This window comes from Cnephaeus nilssonii (assembly GCF_951640355.1).
Source record: "Cnephaeus nilssonii genome assembly, chromosome: 5".
Taxonomy (NCBI): Eukaryota; Metazoa; Chordata; class Mammalia; order Chiroptera; family Vespertilionidae; genus Cnephaeus; species Cnephaeus nilssonii.
In genome coordinates this window covers 14,462,335-14,477,212 of record NC_137076.1, presented here as the reverse complement: position 1 = coordinate 14,477,212, position 14,878 = coordinate 14,462,335, and the positions used below count along the sequence as shown (strand labels likewise).

At 49.4% G+C, this 14,878-nt stretch overlaps 1 protein-coding gene across 5 annotated transcripts in view; it reads right to left on the bottom strand.

Moving 5' to 3' along the window:
- Window positions 1-1,346: 1,346 nt before the first annotated feature.
- Window positions 1,347-14,878, bottom strand: part of TNFRSF10B (TNF receptor superfamily member 10b) — a 104,406-nt gene continuing 90,874 nt past the window's right edge. For 2 of the 5 annotated variants that reach the window (XM_079771837.1, XM_079771838.1), the window contains 6 exons: window positions 13,917-14,028; window positions 12,779-13,038; window positions 12,199-12,230; window positions 11,655-11,813; window positions 7,704-7,779; window positions 1,347-6,247 (listed from right to left, as the gene is read on the bottom strand). In XM_079771837.1, coding sequence (XP_079627963.1) covers window positions 5,931-6,247; window positions 7,704-7,779; window positions 11,655-11,813; window positions 12,199-12,230; window positions 12,779-13,038; window positions 13,917-14,028 — 956 coding nt within the window. In that variant the 3' untranslated portion in view covers window positions 1,347-5,930. Of the gene's footprint in view, window positions 6,248-6,631; window positions 6,756-7,703; window positions 7,780-11,654; window positions 11,814-12,198; window positions 12,231-12,778; window positions 13,039-13,916; window positions 14,029-14,878 lie in introns of all 5 variants that reach the window. The other 3 variants (XM_079771835.1, XM_079771836.1, XM_079771834.1) reach the window with 3 other exon arrangements.

The window sequence follows — 14,878 nt, the reverse complement described above, 5'->3', positions numbered from 1 at the left end:
ATGAGACACAGACTTAGACTATAGAAGTGTTTGCAGTCCTGTGAGGAAAGGGCTGTCGCCTGCTGTGACAGGAAGCCTGGCTGCACCAATCCCAGGCCTCCAGCTGCAGGCATTGAGGGCCCGGGGCTGGAGGGGCGGGGGGTGGGGGAGGGAAGGGTGGCCTCGGGGTTTGACCATGGCCTTGGACGGTTACTGTTGCCCATCATGAGCGGCGGGTTATCCTCACCTTCAGAGGTGACCCCATAGAATGTGTTTTGGAGGGAGGGGTGGGGTAGGGGTCAGGGGCCAGGAAAAGGGGCACTGACTTGGGGACAGGAATCTCGGTGATGAAGGGTCCTAGGACAGGACCTTACTTAGTGCTGGTTTGGGATAAAAGGGAAAGAGGGAGGGAGGATGGAGCAGGAGCAGCGCCAAAGTCGGTCCAGAGAAGAGGCGGGATGAGGACAGCGCTTGTAGCCCCACGGGGAGAAGCTGGACCACAATGATCCCATTTCACTCGCACATCCTTTCTGGACAGAAGACAGGGTCCCTCTGATGAGGGTGGGGCCGGAGAGACACTGAGCTCCCAGACTCAGAGCTGCGGACCTGAGGAGGTACTGGCTTTAGGGCCAGGCCCTGGAGTGGGTCCCACCGCCGAGTCAGGCTTCAGGTCTGGGAGAGAATAAACTTGAAACAAAGGAAGCCTTTGTAACTACGTAGTGGTGCCAAGACCTAAAGATTTCAGGTTACGTCTTTGTCAAAAGAAGAAGCTGGAGGTGGCTGGAGTGGCGTGACCCATGCTGTCTGAGCCCCAGACTTCTCCAAGGCCATGGCTGCCTCCCCTCCAGGTCCTCCGGAGTGGCTGCTGGGTATGCCGGTCACGGGCTGCCCTCTGCTGGCCGGCCTGTGGCCTCGGGGGAGGCTGAGGAGTAATGGGAGGGGCAGGGCAGGTAGTGTCTGGTGGGAAGAGCTCTGCCCTCAGCACCTTTGCTCTGGGGAAGGAAACAGGAGGAGCCACAGGGTCTCCCAGGAGCGGCAGGTGAGAACGAGAGCCAAGGCCTAAAGTCCAGGAGGGGAAATGGGAGTCCATGAGCCTGCAGGGCAGAGCCCTGGCCAGTGCGGGGAGCAAGTGAAGGTGGCCCAGGAAGCCCACAGGAGAGGTACCACGGATCCATCACAGCAACCAGGACCAGCTTACCCCTCAGGGACTCGCCACCCCTTCCCAACTGCTCTGTCAAAGCTGGTCTGCACCATGCGGGAGCCCAGGAGGCCCAGGTGTAACCCAGAGACACCACCTGAGGAGGCGGGGGGGGGGGGGGGGGGGCAGGCCGGGCTTGGGGGTCGTCCCTCTCCCGGGGGGGAAGGACATGGAGAAGAGGGAAGGAGGGGCTACAATTCCAGTCCCCCATGGCCCCGACACTTGGAAACTCACAGTCAGAGCAGGAACCCGGCCATGTGGGGCAAGTGAAAGCATCGGGGAAAGGAAGGAGCGAGTCCCACAGCCAGAATGGACAGCCAGTACTCCTCACGTCACTCAGCTGTTCCAGAGAATGGGAGGACGGACGCGGAGGAAACAACAAGCCCACACTCTTTTTATATAAGGTTTCATATTTAATTTGGTCATGGATTCATAAATACATGAATATTTTATACTTAATGGTTTCGCTTGCATTATTATTAATATTTCCAACAAACTTCAAGGGGGCACTTTTCACTGGAGGGAAGCATGAAAAAATACCCAACCGTTAATTAACACTGAGTGTCTATGAGGTGCGAGGTGCTATTTGGACTGGACATAAAACAAAAAAGACAACTTCATGCTCTCATGAAGCTGACCTTTTAAATAAATAAACAGGACAATCACAACGAAGACAGAGACAACCAAGCTGGAACCTGATTGAAACAAAGTCATTCACATCGTCTGACGATACCCGGGCAGAGTGTCCTGCACAGTACAGCAAAGGCAGGAGGTACCTGGCCTATCGCATAGCACCAAGGACGAAATGACGGGTGCAGTTCATGTTTACAGACTAATGAAGGCTTCAATAAATAACCAAATAGGGGGGAGAAGGGAGAGAACCTAGTTAATGCTAAGTTATCAAATATTAGCACCATCTACTTCTCTCTGAGACCAGGGCAGACACCAGGAGCAAAACCCTGTCCCCTGACGTTCAGCCTGAACGTCACCAATATGACCGGAAATGGCACATGACATAGAAGGTACCTGGCGCATCTCCCACCCTCCTCACCCACAATAAAAATCAATGGAAAACTATCCTCAGGTGAGGATTTCCAAAAATGAGGGAAAGGATGCCCAGTTCAGGAACAGCCAACACAGGGCTGCACCACTTCTCACTTGTTAAAATCTATCTATAAATATTCAAACACAACTATCACAAGACAAGAGTGGTCCCTGTAGAGCAGGGGTGGGGAACCTTTTTTTCTGCCAAGGGCCATGTGGATATAATATCATTTGTGATCCTTACAAAATTATCAACTTAAAAATCAGCCTGCTATATTTGGTCATTTAATGACGCTCCCTAATGTGATGGCTAGCTCTGCTTCTCTTTGGCGAGGTGTGTGATGCGTTTGGTGAGGTGTGACGCTGGTCTTGATGATGTTGCTCCTCGCAACTGCTTTTTCACATTTCCATCCGTCAGTCTGGCGTGCAGTCGACTCCGGGCGATGGTAAGTTTTGAAAAGAACTGTCACAGGATTCCAGGGCAGAGCAACAGGGAAACTGAGACAGGGAAGTTAAAACAAGGCCAAACAGTGTGGGCAATTTTGCAGCTTGTAACTAACAAGCAATTATCTTCCCCAGCCAAGGGCAGCAGAGCAAATGGTAAAAAAAAAAAAAAAACACACTTCCTTAACCAGAGAATGCAGGACGGGAGAGGGGAAGAGGAAAGAAAAAAGGGCAGTTTTACTCCCTTAGCAGAGAAGCCAGCAGCCTTAGGCTGGGCACGATAAAGTTGCCAGGTGCTGCTCATGAATTCTGGGCAGGCCACGGCAAAGTAAAAAGGGGCCTTGGGGATGAATCCGTACCAGAACAGTCAGCAGAGGAATTCTGAGACCTATAGACAGGAGGGTGTATAACGCCTCGGACCCCCACCCAACTGGCTCTTCAGATTGGCTGAGAGCCCGTCAACGCTTCATAAGCCGGGTGCATAGGTTTGCTTGCTTTGCTTCTTTAATAAAGGCACATGGTTTCATTGCTTTAATACGTTGGCTTTTCACAGCACAGTCAAGGCCTCTCGTATAAATTCATGTGTATGAGAAGACAAGGATCGAGGTTGGGAACAGAACTGCTTGACTTCCCGCAGTTCATAAAACCTCATGGGACTCAGCCACCACACTCACAGTGATAAACAAGGTCACCGTAGTCAGAGTCAAGGTCATCAGTAACTCCTTAAACTGGTGGCTGTTTAACCCTCTGCTTTTTTTTTTTTTTAATTTATTTTTTAAATCCTCACCCATGGAGTGAAGATATTTTTTTCCCACTGATTTTTTTAGAGAGTGGAAGGAGGGGGGTGAGGGGGGGGGGAGAGAGAGATACAACTATTGGTTACCTCTCTCTCTCGCACCCTGACCAGGACCAGGAATTGAAACTGCAACTGAGGGCCCTAGCCAGTTTTGCTCAGTGGGTAGAACGACGGCCTATGGACCAAAGGGTCCCGGGTTCGATTCCGATCAAGGGCACATACTTAGTTGCAGGCTCCTCCCTGGCCCAGGCCTGGTTGGGGCGCATGCAGGAGGCAACCAATTGATGTGTTTCTCACACATCGATATTTCTCTCTTGTCTCTCCCTCTCTTTCCCACTTTCCCTAAAAATCAATGGAAAACTATCCTCAGGTGAGGATTAAAGAGAAAAGAAAGAAACTGCAACTGAGGAACATGCTCTTGACTGGGAGTCCAAACCTTGACCATTCCCTCAGCGGGCCGATGCTCTAATCACTGAGGAAAACTGGCCAAGGCTAAACCCTCTGCTTTTGACAAAACGTATACATGACTCTGCCGTTGACATGTTGTTGTTGAGCCACACCCACTGTGCACCGAGACTCTTGGTGTCTGATGCAGTGGCTTATAGTTAAATCACTTGGATCAAGACTGAGACAGTTCAGTTCTTTCTTGACGGATGCAATTCAACCATGGCTGCAGCTCCTACATCTAGAGGGAGGCCTCTTAACTTTTCAAATGTCAGCTCAACATTTTTCATTGCTAAAACAGTCTCTCCAACAAGTCCTCCCCTCGTGTAGTGCCCTGCGTGGCTTCCACTGACAGCAGTTCCTCTCGCGTGTCCAACTCTGCAGTTATCCCACGAACGAAAACGGCCCGTTGGACAGTACCTGTTACGTCCGCTGTCGTAACACTCTGCGTTAACTTTCCTTTCCTTTGTAGTCGCCATTTGTAGGACGTCACACCCTTAAGTTTCAGTAACTATCCAGTGGGTGTGTCGCCAGCAACGCAATGATTTTGCTTTGATCGCTGTTCTAATCTTGCATCTTGGATTTGAAACATATCCAGCATTTGTATCATCGGCTCTAGAGGTCTTTTCTTTGTACTGGAATGTCCCTAATCTGCCCCTGAGATTCAGTTTTGGGGTTTTTTGAGAATTGTTGATCGTGGACATGTGGATAAAGGTTGGATTGGAGTTGTCATCTGTGTCAGCAAAGAAGTCGACAACATCGTTGTCAATTATTAGAGGCAAGGTGATCCATGTCTCGAGAAATCATCTCATCGCACCCCATCTCATCATCACTGGGTCGCAGTAGTTTTGCCACAGTGTGTTAACACTTTCACAGCCATACACTCCCAGGCTGCCCGGCGCTGCCTGTCCTCGGAGTCACCGCAATACCGGCACACAGACCAGGGGCAGCCGACGGGAAGCATACATGTCTGTCCCATCACTGGATACTGCCCTGGACAAAGCTGCCAGTACTTGAGGAAGTTCTATCATCCAAATGCCTACAGCACTTAGAATGTTCTAGAACCTTTGCGGTGTACTTAAAGTATATTTTATGAACGTCCTGTAGTGGACATTCTTGCTTGTCCCTCAAAATTTACATTATTATTATGATCCGCTTAATATAAATTTATGTTGCTATGAAAAAAACTAGATTTCTTGAATTTCAAGTTCCACTTGTGGTTGCCTTTGGCAGGGCCAGACCAAATGGTTTTTCTGGCCTTACAGGGCCCGAGGGCCGGACGTTCCCCACCCTGCTGGAGAAGTGGCCGGTTACCTAATGCTGGACAAGCTCAAAGTGCATCTGAGGGAGCTGGGAGCCACTAGCACCATCCCCAGAGGTGCGGTGATTCCTTTGCAACTTTGTTCCCTTCTTCCATTTAGGTTAACACATGGGATCAACCTAGTGAATACATTTCCAAAAAGTTTTCCATACTCATAAACATACAAATATATACAGGGTGAGGTAAAAATAAGTTTACAGAAAATAATACAATAATAATACAAGAACAAACTTTCACAAATAAAAAAGAGCCCTATCACAGTTAGGCAAGTAGCTGGACACATAACAACACAGGTAGATTATACAAAACATTAAATAACAAGTAAAAAAGTCTAAGTCTATTAGAATGAAAAAGTGCCAGGCCTGGCTGGTGTGGCTCAGAGGTTGAGCATTGGCATATGAACCTCTTTGAAGAGAAATTTCTCCAAGCTTATTGATTTCAGCGAGGAGGGGAGAGGGATAGAGATAGAAACATCAATGATAATAGAGAATCATCGAGCAGCTGCCTCCCACATAGCCCCAGCTGGGATCCAGCCTGCAATCTGGGCATGTGCCCTGACAGGGAATAGAACCATGACCTTCTGATTCACAGATTGATGCTCAACCACTGAGCCGCACTGGCCAGGCATGTAGTGTCCAGTCTTATTTCTTTTTCAGGAGAAAAGGTAAACTAGGAAAGCTTTGGTCTCCAAAAGAGAGACCTTTTCACTGGGAAACAGCAGGACCTGCTTCACCTCCTTCATAGACGTACTTTCCGGACCTCACCAGGTGGTCCTCAATCCTCTCCTTGGCATGCCTTTCCCCCAGTTTTTCCAAGCTGTCCAGTAGGGTGTTGACTGAGGCAGCCTTCCCCTTGGTGTTGAGCCAGGAGGTCAGCATTTGATACAATCCATCCCGGGGGTCTAACGCTTGTGCTTTGGCGATGAAGATATCATTGTCTGTGAGGCCCACCAATCTCATGAATGGCTCCCAGCGAGGAAAGGGCACGGAATTTGAGAATTCATAGAAGCACTCCCTCAGGGCTAGATGGGATAAAGCCACAGAGACAGTCAGGTGAGGTGGAGGAAACCCTGCAAAAAGGGCAGATGTAGACCTAGCCAGTTTGGTTTGGTGGTGAGATTGTCAGTCCACAAAGTGAAGGGTCTTAGGTGCGATTACAGTCAAGGACATGTATTTCGGTTGTGGGCACAATCCCAGGCCCTGGTCAGGATGCATGTGGGAGGCAGCCAATTGATAGTCTCTCTCACATAAATGTTTCTCTCTCTGTGTCTTTTCCCTTCCTTCTATCTAAATTTTAGAGTCTAAAATCAATGGGGAAAATGTCCTCCCGTGAGGATTAACAACAAAAAGGGCAGCTGTATACTGGAGCGCCCCCTGGTGGTTACCTGTTGCTCTTCATCCCTTACCTGCTTCCCATCAGTATACAGTACTAGAATCAGGCCAAACAGTCTGGGCCGCACTTGTGGCCATGGCACTTCGGAGAGTCAAGATCAACAGAGAATTCTGCTTTAAGGGAAGGCTGATAGCCACCTGGGAGGGGAGATGGACGTCATGGATAGAGCGAGCGAGGAGTATGTGGTAGGAGACAGAGAGTGGGACAGACTGTAGTGCAACAGGCCCTCAGAGGAGGGAGCCTGCACTTATCCTGAGCGTAAGGTCCGGGCTGCCACATCTGCACCTAGTGCACAGCCCGGGGGCCTGGAGGGGGACGACCTCTGGCTCCACACCCAGCTCGGCCTCACCCACCAAACTGGCAGCGTGAGACGGGGACAAACAGACTCTGGGCAAGAATTTAACCCGGAAGCAGAGCAAACCCCACCCATTTCATGGGATTGTACTGAGGGTTCAATGAGTCGTGTGTGGAATGCACTGCACACCACTGACCCACAGAAATATAAGGCGAGCCAGGGCCACTTATTTATATTTTTCTAATAGCTGAATTGAAGAAGATAAAGAGGAACAGGTAATATTAATTTTAATACTATCTGGTACTAATTCAATACTTACAAAATATTATCTTTACAGGCAACCAATAAACAAAAAATTACCAATGGAATATTTTATATTCCTTTTTTTTTGTACTAGTATTTAAAACCTGATCTGTGGTTTATAATTACAGCTCTTTAAATCTGGCCTCGCCAGCGGTCAGGTGCTCGGTAGTCTCCTAGGCCTGCTGGACAGCGCCAGCCCCCTAGGTGCCCTCAGTGAGGGGAGCCTGGCCCTGAGCAGCCAGGGAAGGGGGAAGGTGGTGGAGAGAAGGACAGGGCAGCACAGAACATCGCTGTGACGAGATGGGATGGTGGGCAGTGGGAGGAGGCGGGTGGAGGGACAGAGGAGGGGAGGGGATTTACTGTCCTAATGGCCCAGTGGCAATCAGCATAGGCCCCCGGTTTCCAGCGTCCCTGGCTCTGTACTGCTGTGACAGCTACGGGGACAGCAGTTAGGACACTGCTCCACTGCCCCCCACAAATCACTCACTTTCCATGGGGTTCTCGTTGTTCGCTGGAACCAGCAGCTTCCTTCTCATCTGAGACCCATCTGCGCCTGCCCGTCCCTGTAAAATAGAGTGGAAAACCCCCTGGGTTCAAGTCAGGAGTCCTGGATTCCAGAAGTGAGACTGACCATCAGCCAGCTGTGTGACCTGGGGCGGCCAGCTCCCTCCCAGTCTCTATAGAGATTAAAGAGGAACCTCCCAGCTGTGCCTCTCAGACTGTGTCCTTGTGCTCCTGGAGGCCCCTGTTCCCTGGGGTAGCGCTCACCCCTTAAGTGTCTGTTCCAGCGCTGACAACTGTATACACCTGAGCAACCATCACCCAATCAAGACATGGAAATGCTCAGCGTCCTGCACAGCTGCCTCCTGCCCTTTCTAGTCCATTCCCACCCACCCCATCAGGAGACAATCACTCCCTCCCAGGCATGTATGTGACTGAAATAAAGAATATAGCCCTAGCCAGTTTGGCTCAGTGGATAGAGCGTTGGCCTGCAGACTGAAAGGTCCTGGGGTCGATTCCGGTCAAGGGCACATGCCCGGGTTGTGGGCTTGATCCCCAGTAGGGGGCGTGCAGGAGGCAGCCTATCAATGATTCTCTCTCATTGATGTTCCTATCTCTCTCTCCCTCTCTATTCCTCTCTGAAAGAAATGAAAAAATATATATATTTTAAAAAGAATATATATGAGGGCACTTTGCAAAATCTATGTAAGACTTCTTCCACGAAGCTGGAGGTGCTTTGATCACTAATACTATACCATATTGATAATCTAAATAAGGAAATGAAACTATTAGGTTGTCTCCATGGAGACTGAAAAGGCATTTTGTAAAATTAAACATGAATTCTGATTTTTCAAAAACACCTCAAAAATAGGGGGCTGCATCCATAATAAGATTTTCTATATGAAAACAAGAGTCAACATCATTCCTTTAGGTGAAGTATTGAAGGCCTTCCCAATGAAATCCAGTCAAGATCGAACACGCGCCTTCTCTAAGCACCTGTGAACATTGTTAGTTCTGGAAACCAAGGAGGCAGGACTTGTGAAAGGGGCAGAAACAGTCATTATTTTAGACATGATTATAAATTTTTAAAGCCCTAAGGTATAAGCTACAATACTTAAAAAATAAATGTGTGCCCCGCTGGCGTGGCTCAGTGGTTGAGCATCTACCTATGAACCAGGAGGTCACAGTTCGATGCTCAGTCAGGGCACATGCCCGGATTGCGGGCTCAGTCCCCAGTGGGGGGGGCATGCAGGAGGCAGCAGATCAATGATTCTCTCTCATCACTGATATTTCTCTCTCTCTCCCTCTCCCTTCCTCTCTGAAATAAAAATAAATAAATAAGTAAATGCATATCTTGGTGAATGTTAATAAACATACTAGAAACAATAAATTAGAAAACACAATTGCAACGGGATCCAACCAGTAAGGGTCGAAAAACACATAAGATAACAAAGAAACAGCTTTTAGTAGAAATAGGAATTAATTGGAAGAAAAACACAAATCTTAACTGAGTCATAATAAAACCCCCGATCTGAAATGCTATCTTCCTTGATAATAAAAATATTGAATGTTGAAAGATCTCAATTCTTCCTGAATTAATGTAAGGTAATATATTTAAAAAAAAGTTCCAATGACTTCTATGGAGATGGGGTGGAGAAAATCTTATAAAATAATTCTAAATTTTATATGCGTAGAAATAACATATTTTGGCAAGGTAAGGAAGAGGTATGTGCACTCTCAGATATTAAAAAAGTTTCATTTGGTAGAGTATTGTATATAGATGGCATATGCACAAAGATTTCAGCAAAGAATTCTCTTGCCAGTCGGAGAAAGATAAATATCACATGATCTCACTCATTTGTGAAATATAATGAACATAAGCTGGTGAACAAAAATAGATCCAGAGACATAGAAGCTCGAATAGACTGTCTAACCTCAGAGGGAAGGTGGAGGGAGGGGGTGTGGTGAGGAGGGGTAGGACATCAACCAAAGGACTTGTATGCATGCATATAAGCATAACCCATGGACACACTAGGGGGGAGGGAGGGCATGAGTGGGGAGTGGGAATGGCCAGGGAGAGGTCAATGGGGGGAAAAGGAGACATATGCAATACTTTAAACAATAAAAAATTTTAATTAAAAAATAATAAAAATTTCAAAATAAAATCATTGAAAAAAAGAATTGTCTCTCATAATTACCTGAAATAAAAAAGTGAGGGGGCTGAAGAAAGACTGCAGGAGGCTTCTACCACTCCCTGAGAACCTTTCTGTACGATTTACTTTTTCTCACTGTGGATAAGCACTACTTTAAAAAATGTGAGAAGTGATTAATCAGGATAGAGGGATTATTGGCCTTTTTGGTTTGTTTGTTCCCTTTTATACTTTATTTTAAAAGAGCATACTGTGCCCTGGCCGGTTTGGCTCTGTGGATAAAGCATCGACTTGTGGACTGAAAGGTCCCAGGTTCGATTCCAGTCAAGGGCACATGCCTGGGTTGCGAGCTTGACCCCCAGTGGGGGACCTGCAGGAGGCAGGCAATCAATGATTCTCTCTCATCATTGATGTTTCTATCTCTCTCTCCCTCTCCCTTCCTCTCTGAAATCAATAAAAATGTATTTAAAAAATATATATATATTTTAAAAGAGCATACTGTAGCCCGGCTGGTGTGGCTCAGTGGTTGAGCATTGATCCATGAACCAAGAGATCACGTGATGTAAAATTCACATGCCCGGGGTTGTGAATTTGATCCCCACTAGGGGGCATGCCAGAGGCAACCTATCGATATTTCTCTCATCATTGATGTTTCTGTCTCTCTATTCCTCTCCCTTCCTCTCTCTAAAAATCAATTTTAAAAAAACATGTTAAAAAGAGCATACCGTAGATGGAGGAAAGAAACAAAGGGAACAGGAAAGGAAAGTCTTTGTAAACATTTCACATCTGATAAAGGAGGAGCCAAAAGCGAGGGAAATGAGAGAATCTGTTGTGAAATGGGGTTGGAGGAAAGAGACAGTGACTCAGAACAATTCACTCTCCGCATGTCACATCAGGTCACAAAATCGATTCCATTTGGATAACAATGCTATATGCTAAAAATGATCGTAAATTTAAAAACTCTAAAAAATTAGTGAATTTCATCTTACGTTAAGGGGAATGACTTCCTAAGCTTCTGAGGAATAAAAAATTAAATATTTCTACAGGTTTACCACTCAATGTCATATTAAAACTCATGAACTGATATGAACCAAAATTGTATGCACGTGTGTGGGCCCAGAAGTTCTACTTCTAAATGCCACCATACAAATAGGGTTAGGTATCTAGACTAAGATTTATTATCATACTAGAGGACCAGTGCATGGATTCGTGCACCGGTGGGGTCCCTCGGCCTGGCCTGCACCCTCTGGAACTCCAGGACCCCCAGGGGGTCTGTCAGAGAGCTGTTTTCAGCCCAATCCCTGCAGGCCCCATCCAGACATGAGGGAGCCCATCCTGTGCGTTGAATGTCTGCCCCCTGGTGGTCAGTGCACATCATAGCGACCCATCACTTAGGCTTTAATATACAGAGATAGGTTCAATGTAATAGGAATTTTGTAATAAGCCTGATATTCCTATTGTTACGAGGAATGGCTTACTAAATTATTTTACAACTACACAGAGGACTATCTGCATTCCTCATTCAGTCAGTCAACAAAGATGGGGGTGCCATCCTGTGCCTGCCTGTACCGGACTCTGGGATATTGTGACATCTGGACAGATAAGAAAACCCAGCCATTCCACAGAGCTAACAGCTCCCTGCAGTGCAGCCCCTTCCCCTCGGGTCCTGATCTCCCTGAACCATCCTTCCCCAGGACAGCAGTCCTGACCAGCACTGGCCTTTCCCTGCTTCTAACGCAGTCCTGGGCCAGCACAAAGGCCAGGCCTGGCATGGCCGCCCCACTCACCAGTAGATGCTGTGTTTCTCCTGCGGGCTGTACCAGGACACCTGCCGGCTCCTCCTGTTCCTGCTCAGAGGACAGCGAGTCTCTGTTGCTTATGGCCAGGTTGTGGGCATTGTCCAGAGCCGCAGGGTCTTCTGGGGTTCGTGAGAAACAAAACCAGCCCTTGGGAAGGAAAAGAGCTGACTCAGGAGTCCGCACCCAGGCTCCCTGAAGGGTCTCAGGGGACACGTAGGCTCTGCTACCCCGCCCCTCCCAGGTTCCCCTCCCCTCAGGTTGGCAGAGGCTCAGCACATCCAGGACTTTGCTGTTAGCACCAGGACCCTGGTGCTGTGCTAAGGGGGTTTAGCATACCTGCCTGACACCCCCACAGCCCAGAGTGCAGGGCTGTGGGTCTGGGTGTCACAAGCAGCGGGAAGGACAGGGCCACGTTAGAGAGCCGGGGATAGCAGCACAGGACAAACTGGGGCCACGCCCACCCAGGGCCCTATTCGGGGCAGGAAGCAGTTCTCAGGGCCTGATGCCCCAGGGCCTGGAGAAACCCACTCACTCTGCTCCTGCTCTTGGTGGCCGCTCCGGAACCTGGAAGAGAAGGGTGTCTGTCTCAGCGTGGGGAGGCCCTCTCTGTAGGGTCTCCCTGCTGGGAAGGGCATGGGCTGGGGCTCAGACAAGAGGCCTTGGTCCTGGTGACAGGGAAGGGCAATCCAACTCTGGGATACCCTCAGGAAGGGGAAGAAACGAGGGAGAGAAGTAAAAGTAAACACATATCAAATCTCTGTTGGGTTCTGCTCTGACCCAAGCTGTACAACAACCCACCCCTGACCTTCTCCTCTTGACTCTTGTCACCCAGTTGAGGCTCTGACCACCCCTCTGCCTTGGCTGGCCTGCCCTCCCAGACTGGGCAGGGAGAGGAGGTGACCATCAGCCCCAAGACAGGGGGACTGATACGATGCCGTGCAGGTGAGGTGGGAGGTAGAGGGGTGATCCCAGGGAACAAGATCACAGCCAGGCCAGAAAGACCCAGAGATTTGGGAGGCACAGGGGCGGGCCCTTCTGTCTGAAGAAACGAAGCAGGAAGTGAGGGAACAGCAGAGAGTGCCAGCACCGCCCATGGCTCCCGCCAACCTCACCTGGAAGGTTACATCTCCTGCAACAACATACGCCCAGCACCAGGCCTCCAAACCCCATGAAGCAGATAAGAAGGATGATCCCCCACAACGGTATGCCTGAGGAGAGAGAGGGAGCAGCAGTGTGTGCCTCCAGGCTGGTGGTCACTGGCTCTCCAGGAACTGGGGCCTCCCCATGGTCCCGGGTACCTGATTGTTGGTCCACACACTCAAGGTCGTTCGAGGGGCCACAGGCCTTGGCCTTGACCTTGCCATCAGGGCACCTAGGTTCAAACACAGGGAGGATGTGAAGGGGTTCTGTGCAGTAAGAGGAAGAGAAAGAAGGAGCAACCCCCCACCCAGTGTCCCCTGACGGGAGAGTGGAAAAAGAACAGCCTTCTCCTGTCTGCCCGACGGGCCCTCTCACCCCCTTGACGGGTTCAGGAGGGACCTGATGCCACCTTCTGCCCTCGAGGGCTCCAGTTAAGTGTTCAGAGCTATACCCACAGGAGCTGGACCTTCTCTATAAGGCTGCACTGAGCTCCCCTGACCTGCAGGGGGAGCACGAGTGAGGAAGCAGCTCACTCCAGCCAAAAGCTGAGCCTCCTTCTCTAGTCAACCCTCAAAACAAGGACCCTCTTGTCCTCGCCCTGTTGACTGTCCCCACCAAGCACAGCCACACTGTAAAAGAGCACATTACTATTGGCCCCTAAATCCCAATAACAGGGAAAACACAGTCTTATCGAGGGAACAGGGCCCTGGAGGAAGGTGGCGGAGCTGGTGCAGGGGTTTGAGGAACCCCTGAAGGAGCTACAGGCTCGGTTCATTATGACTTGGCTGTGAACACTTATGTGTTCATGGGCTCACGCCGGCACCAAAAAACAAAAAAATTAAAAACAAACTAACACATTTTGTGATTGAATTGCTATAAAGATGATTGCAAGTATGGCTGCAGGGTACACAATTCCTTCCTTCTGGTAGTAAGAAAACCTATAGCTTTGCATGGGCCACTGACAGGCTCATAGGCCCTGACTAGCAGCCTCCTGTGCTCAGTAGAAAGGCCAGCCTGGGCAAAGGGAAACCGAGCTGAGGAGGGGTGGGCAGAGGGTGCTGCAGGAGGAGCGTGTCACGCAGATGGCCAAGGCGGGCTCCCGTGTCTTACCGAGGGCTGCACGGTAGGCAGAACTCAGGAGAATCCTTATCCTGATAAGTGCCATTCTTGCACCGACACTGGGTGTCCCTCGTCCTGGTGCACGGAGCTGTTTCTACTTTATCTGAAGATAAAGGATAAGATTCGGGGGATACTTTTCCGTCACGTGTCCCTCAAACCATTTTTCACCACCCAACCCCCACCACACACTCGGCTTCACTCAGTGCGCCATAGATTTGAGGGTTAGGGCTAGTTTCTGCAGCAGTATCTGTGAGGTGCAAAAAGGACAGCCACTGGTCACCTGCCCGCCATCACCGCGTGCATAAAAAAGACCATGATGACCATGATTCTTTACTTATTACATCAGGATTGGGAGGAAATATCTATTGGCTCACAGGGTGACTAAGAAGGGTCGGGTATAACCTGAGAGACCCTGGGTGGGGAGGAACCCTTGGGTGACTTCCGAAAACTTAACCCTGCAGAGGGGCCTTAGGCCGTGATGGCTGAGGAAGACGGAGCGCCTGCCAGGGAGCTCAGGGCGAAGAGGGGTCTGGCCAGGACAAGTCCCACATCCCGGCCCAAACCAGCACTTTTCCACTCGGCCCCGCCTTCCATGATGTGGCCCTAGAGTCCTCCCTTCAAGGGACAGGTTATTTTCCAACCACTTTCACCTGGTGGTTTAAAAGATGTCCCTCCCGCGTGGCATGCATTATAGAAATAATTTCTGTTTTCATTTTATTTTATTGGCCTAAGTCATATCATGAAACAGGATATGATGAAGACCACGCTGGGCTGGCAATTAGGTTTCTGATCCCCCGTTCCACACAATTATCATCTCACTAGTAGCCCATTTGCAGGAAGAATCCTGTAAGCAGCTGCTGCGGCCGCCGCGCCTGCACCCGCATGCCGCTGCTGCCCGCCCAGCTCTGCCCCGCTCCACCCCGCTCCGCCCCGCCCGGGCTTTCCTTCTGGCA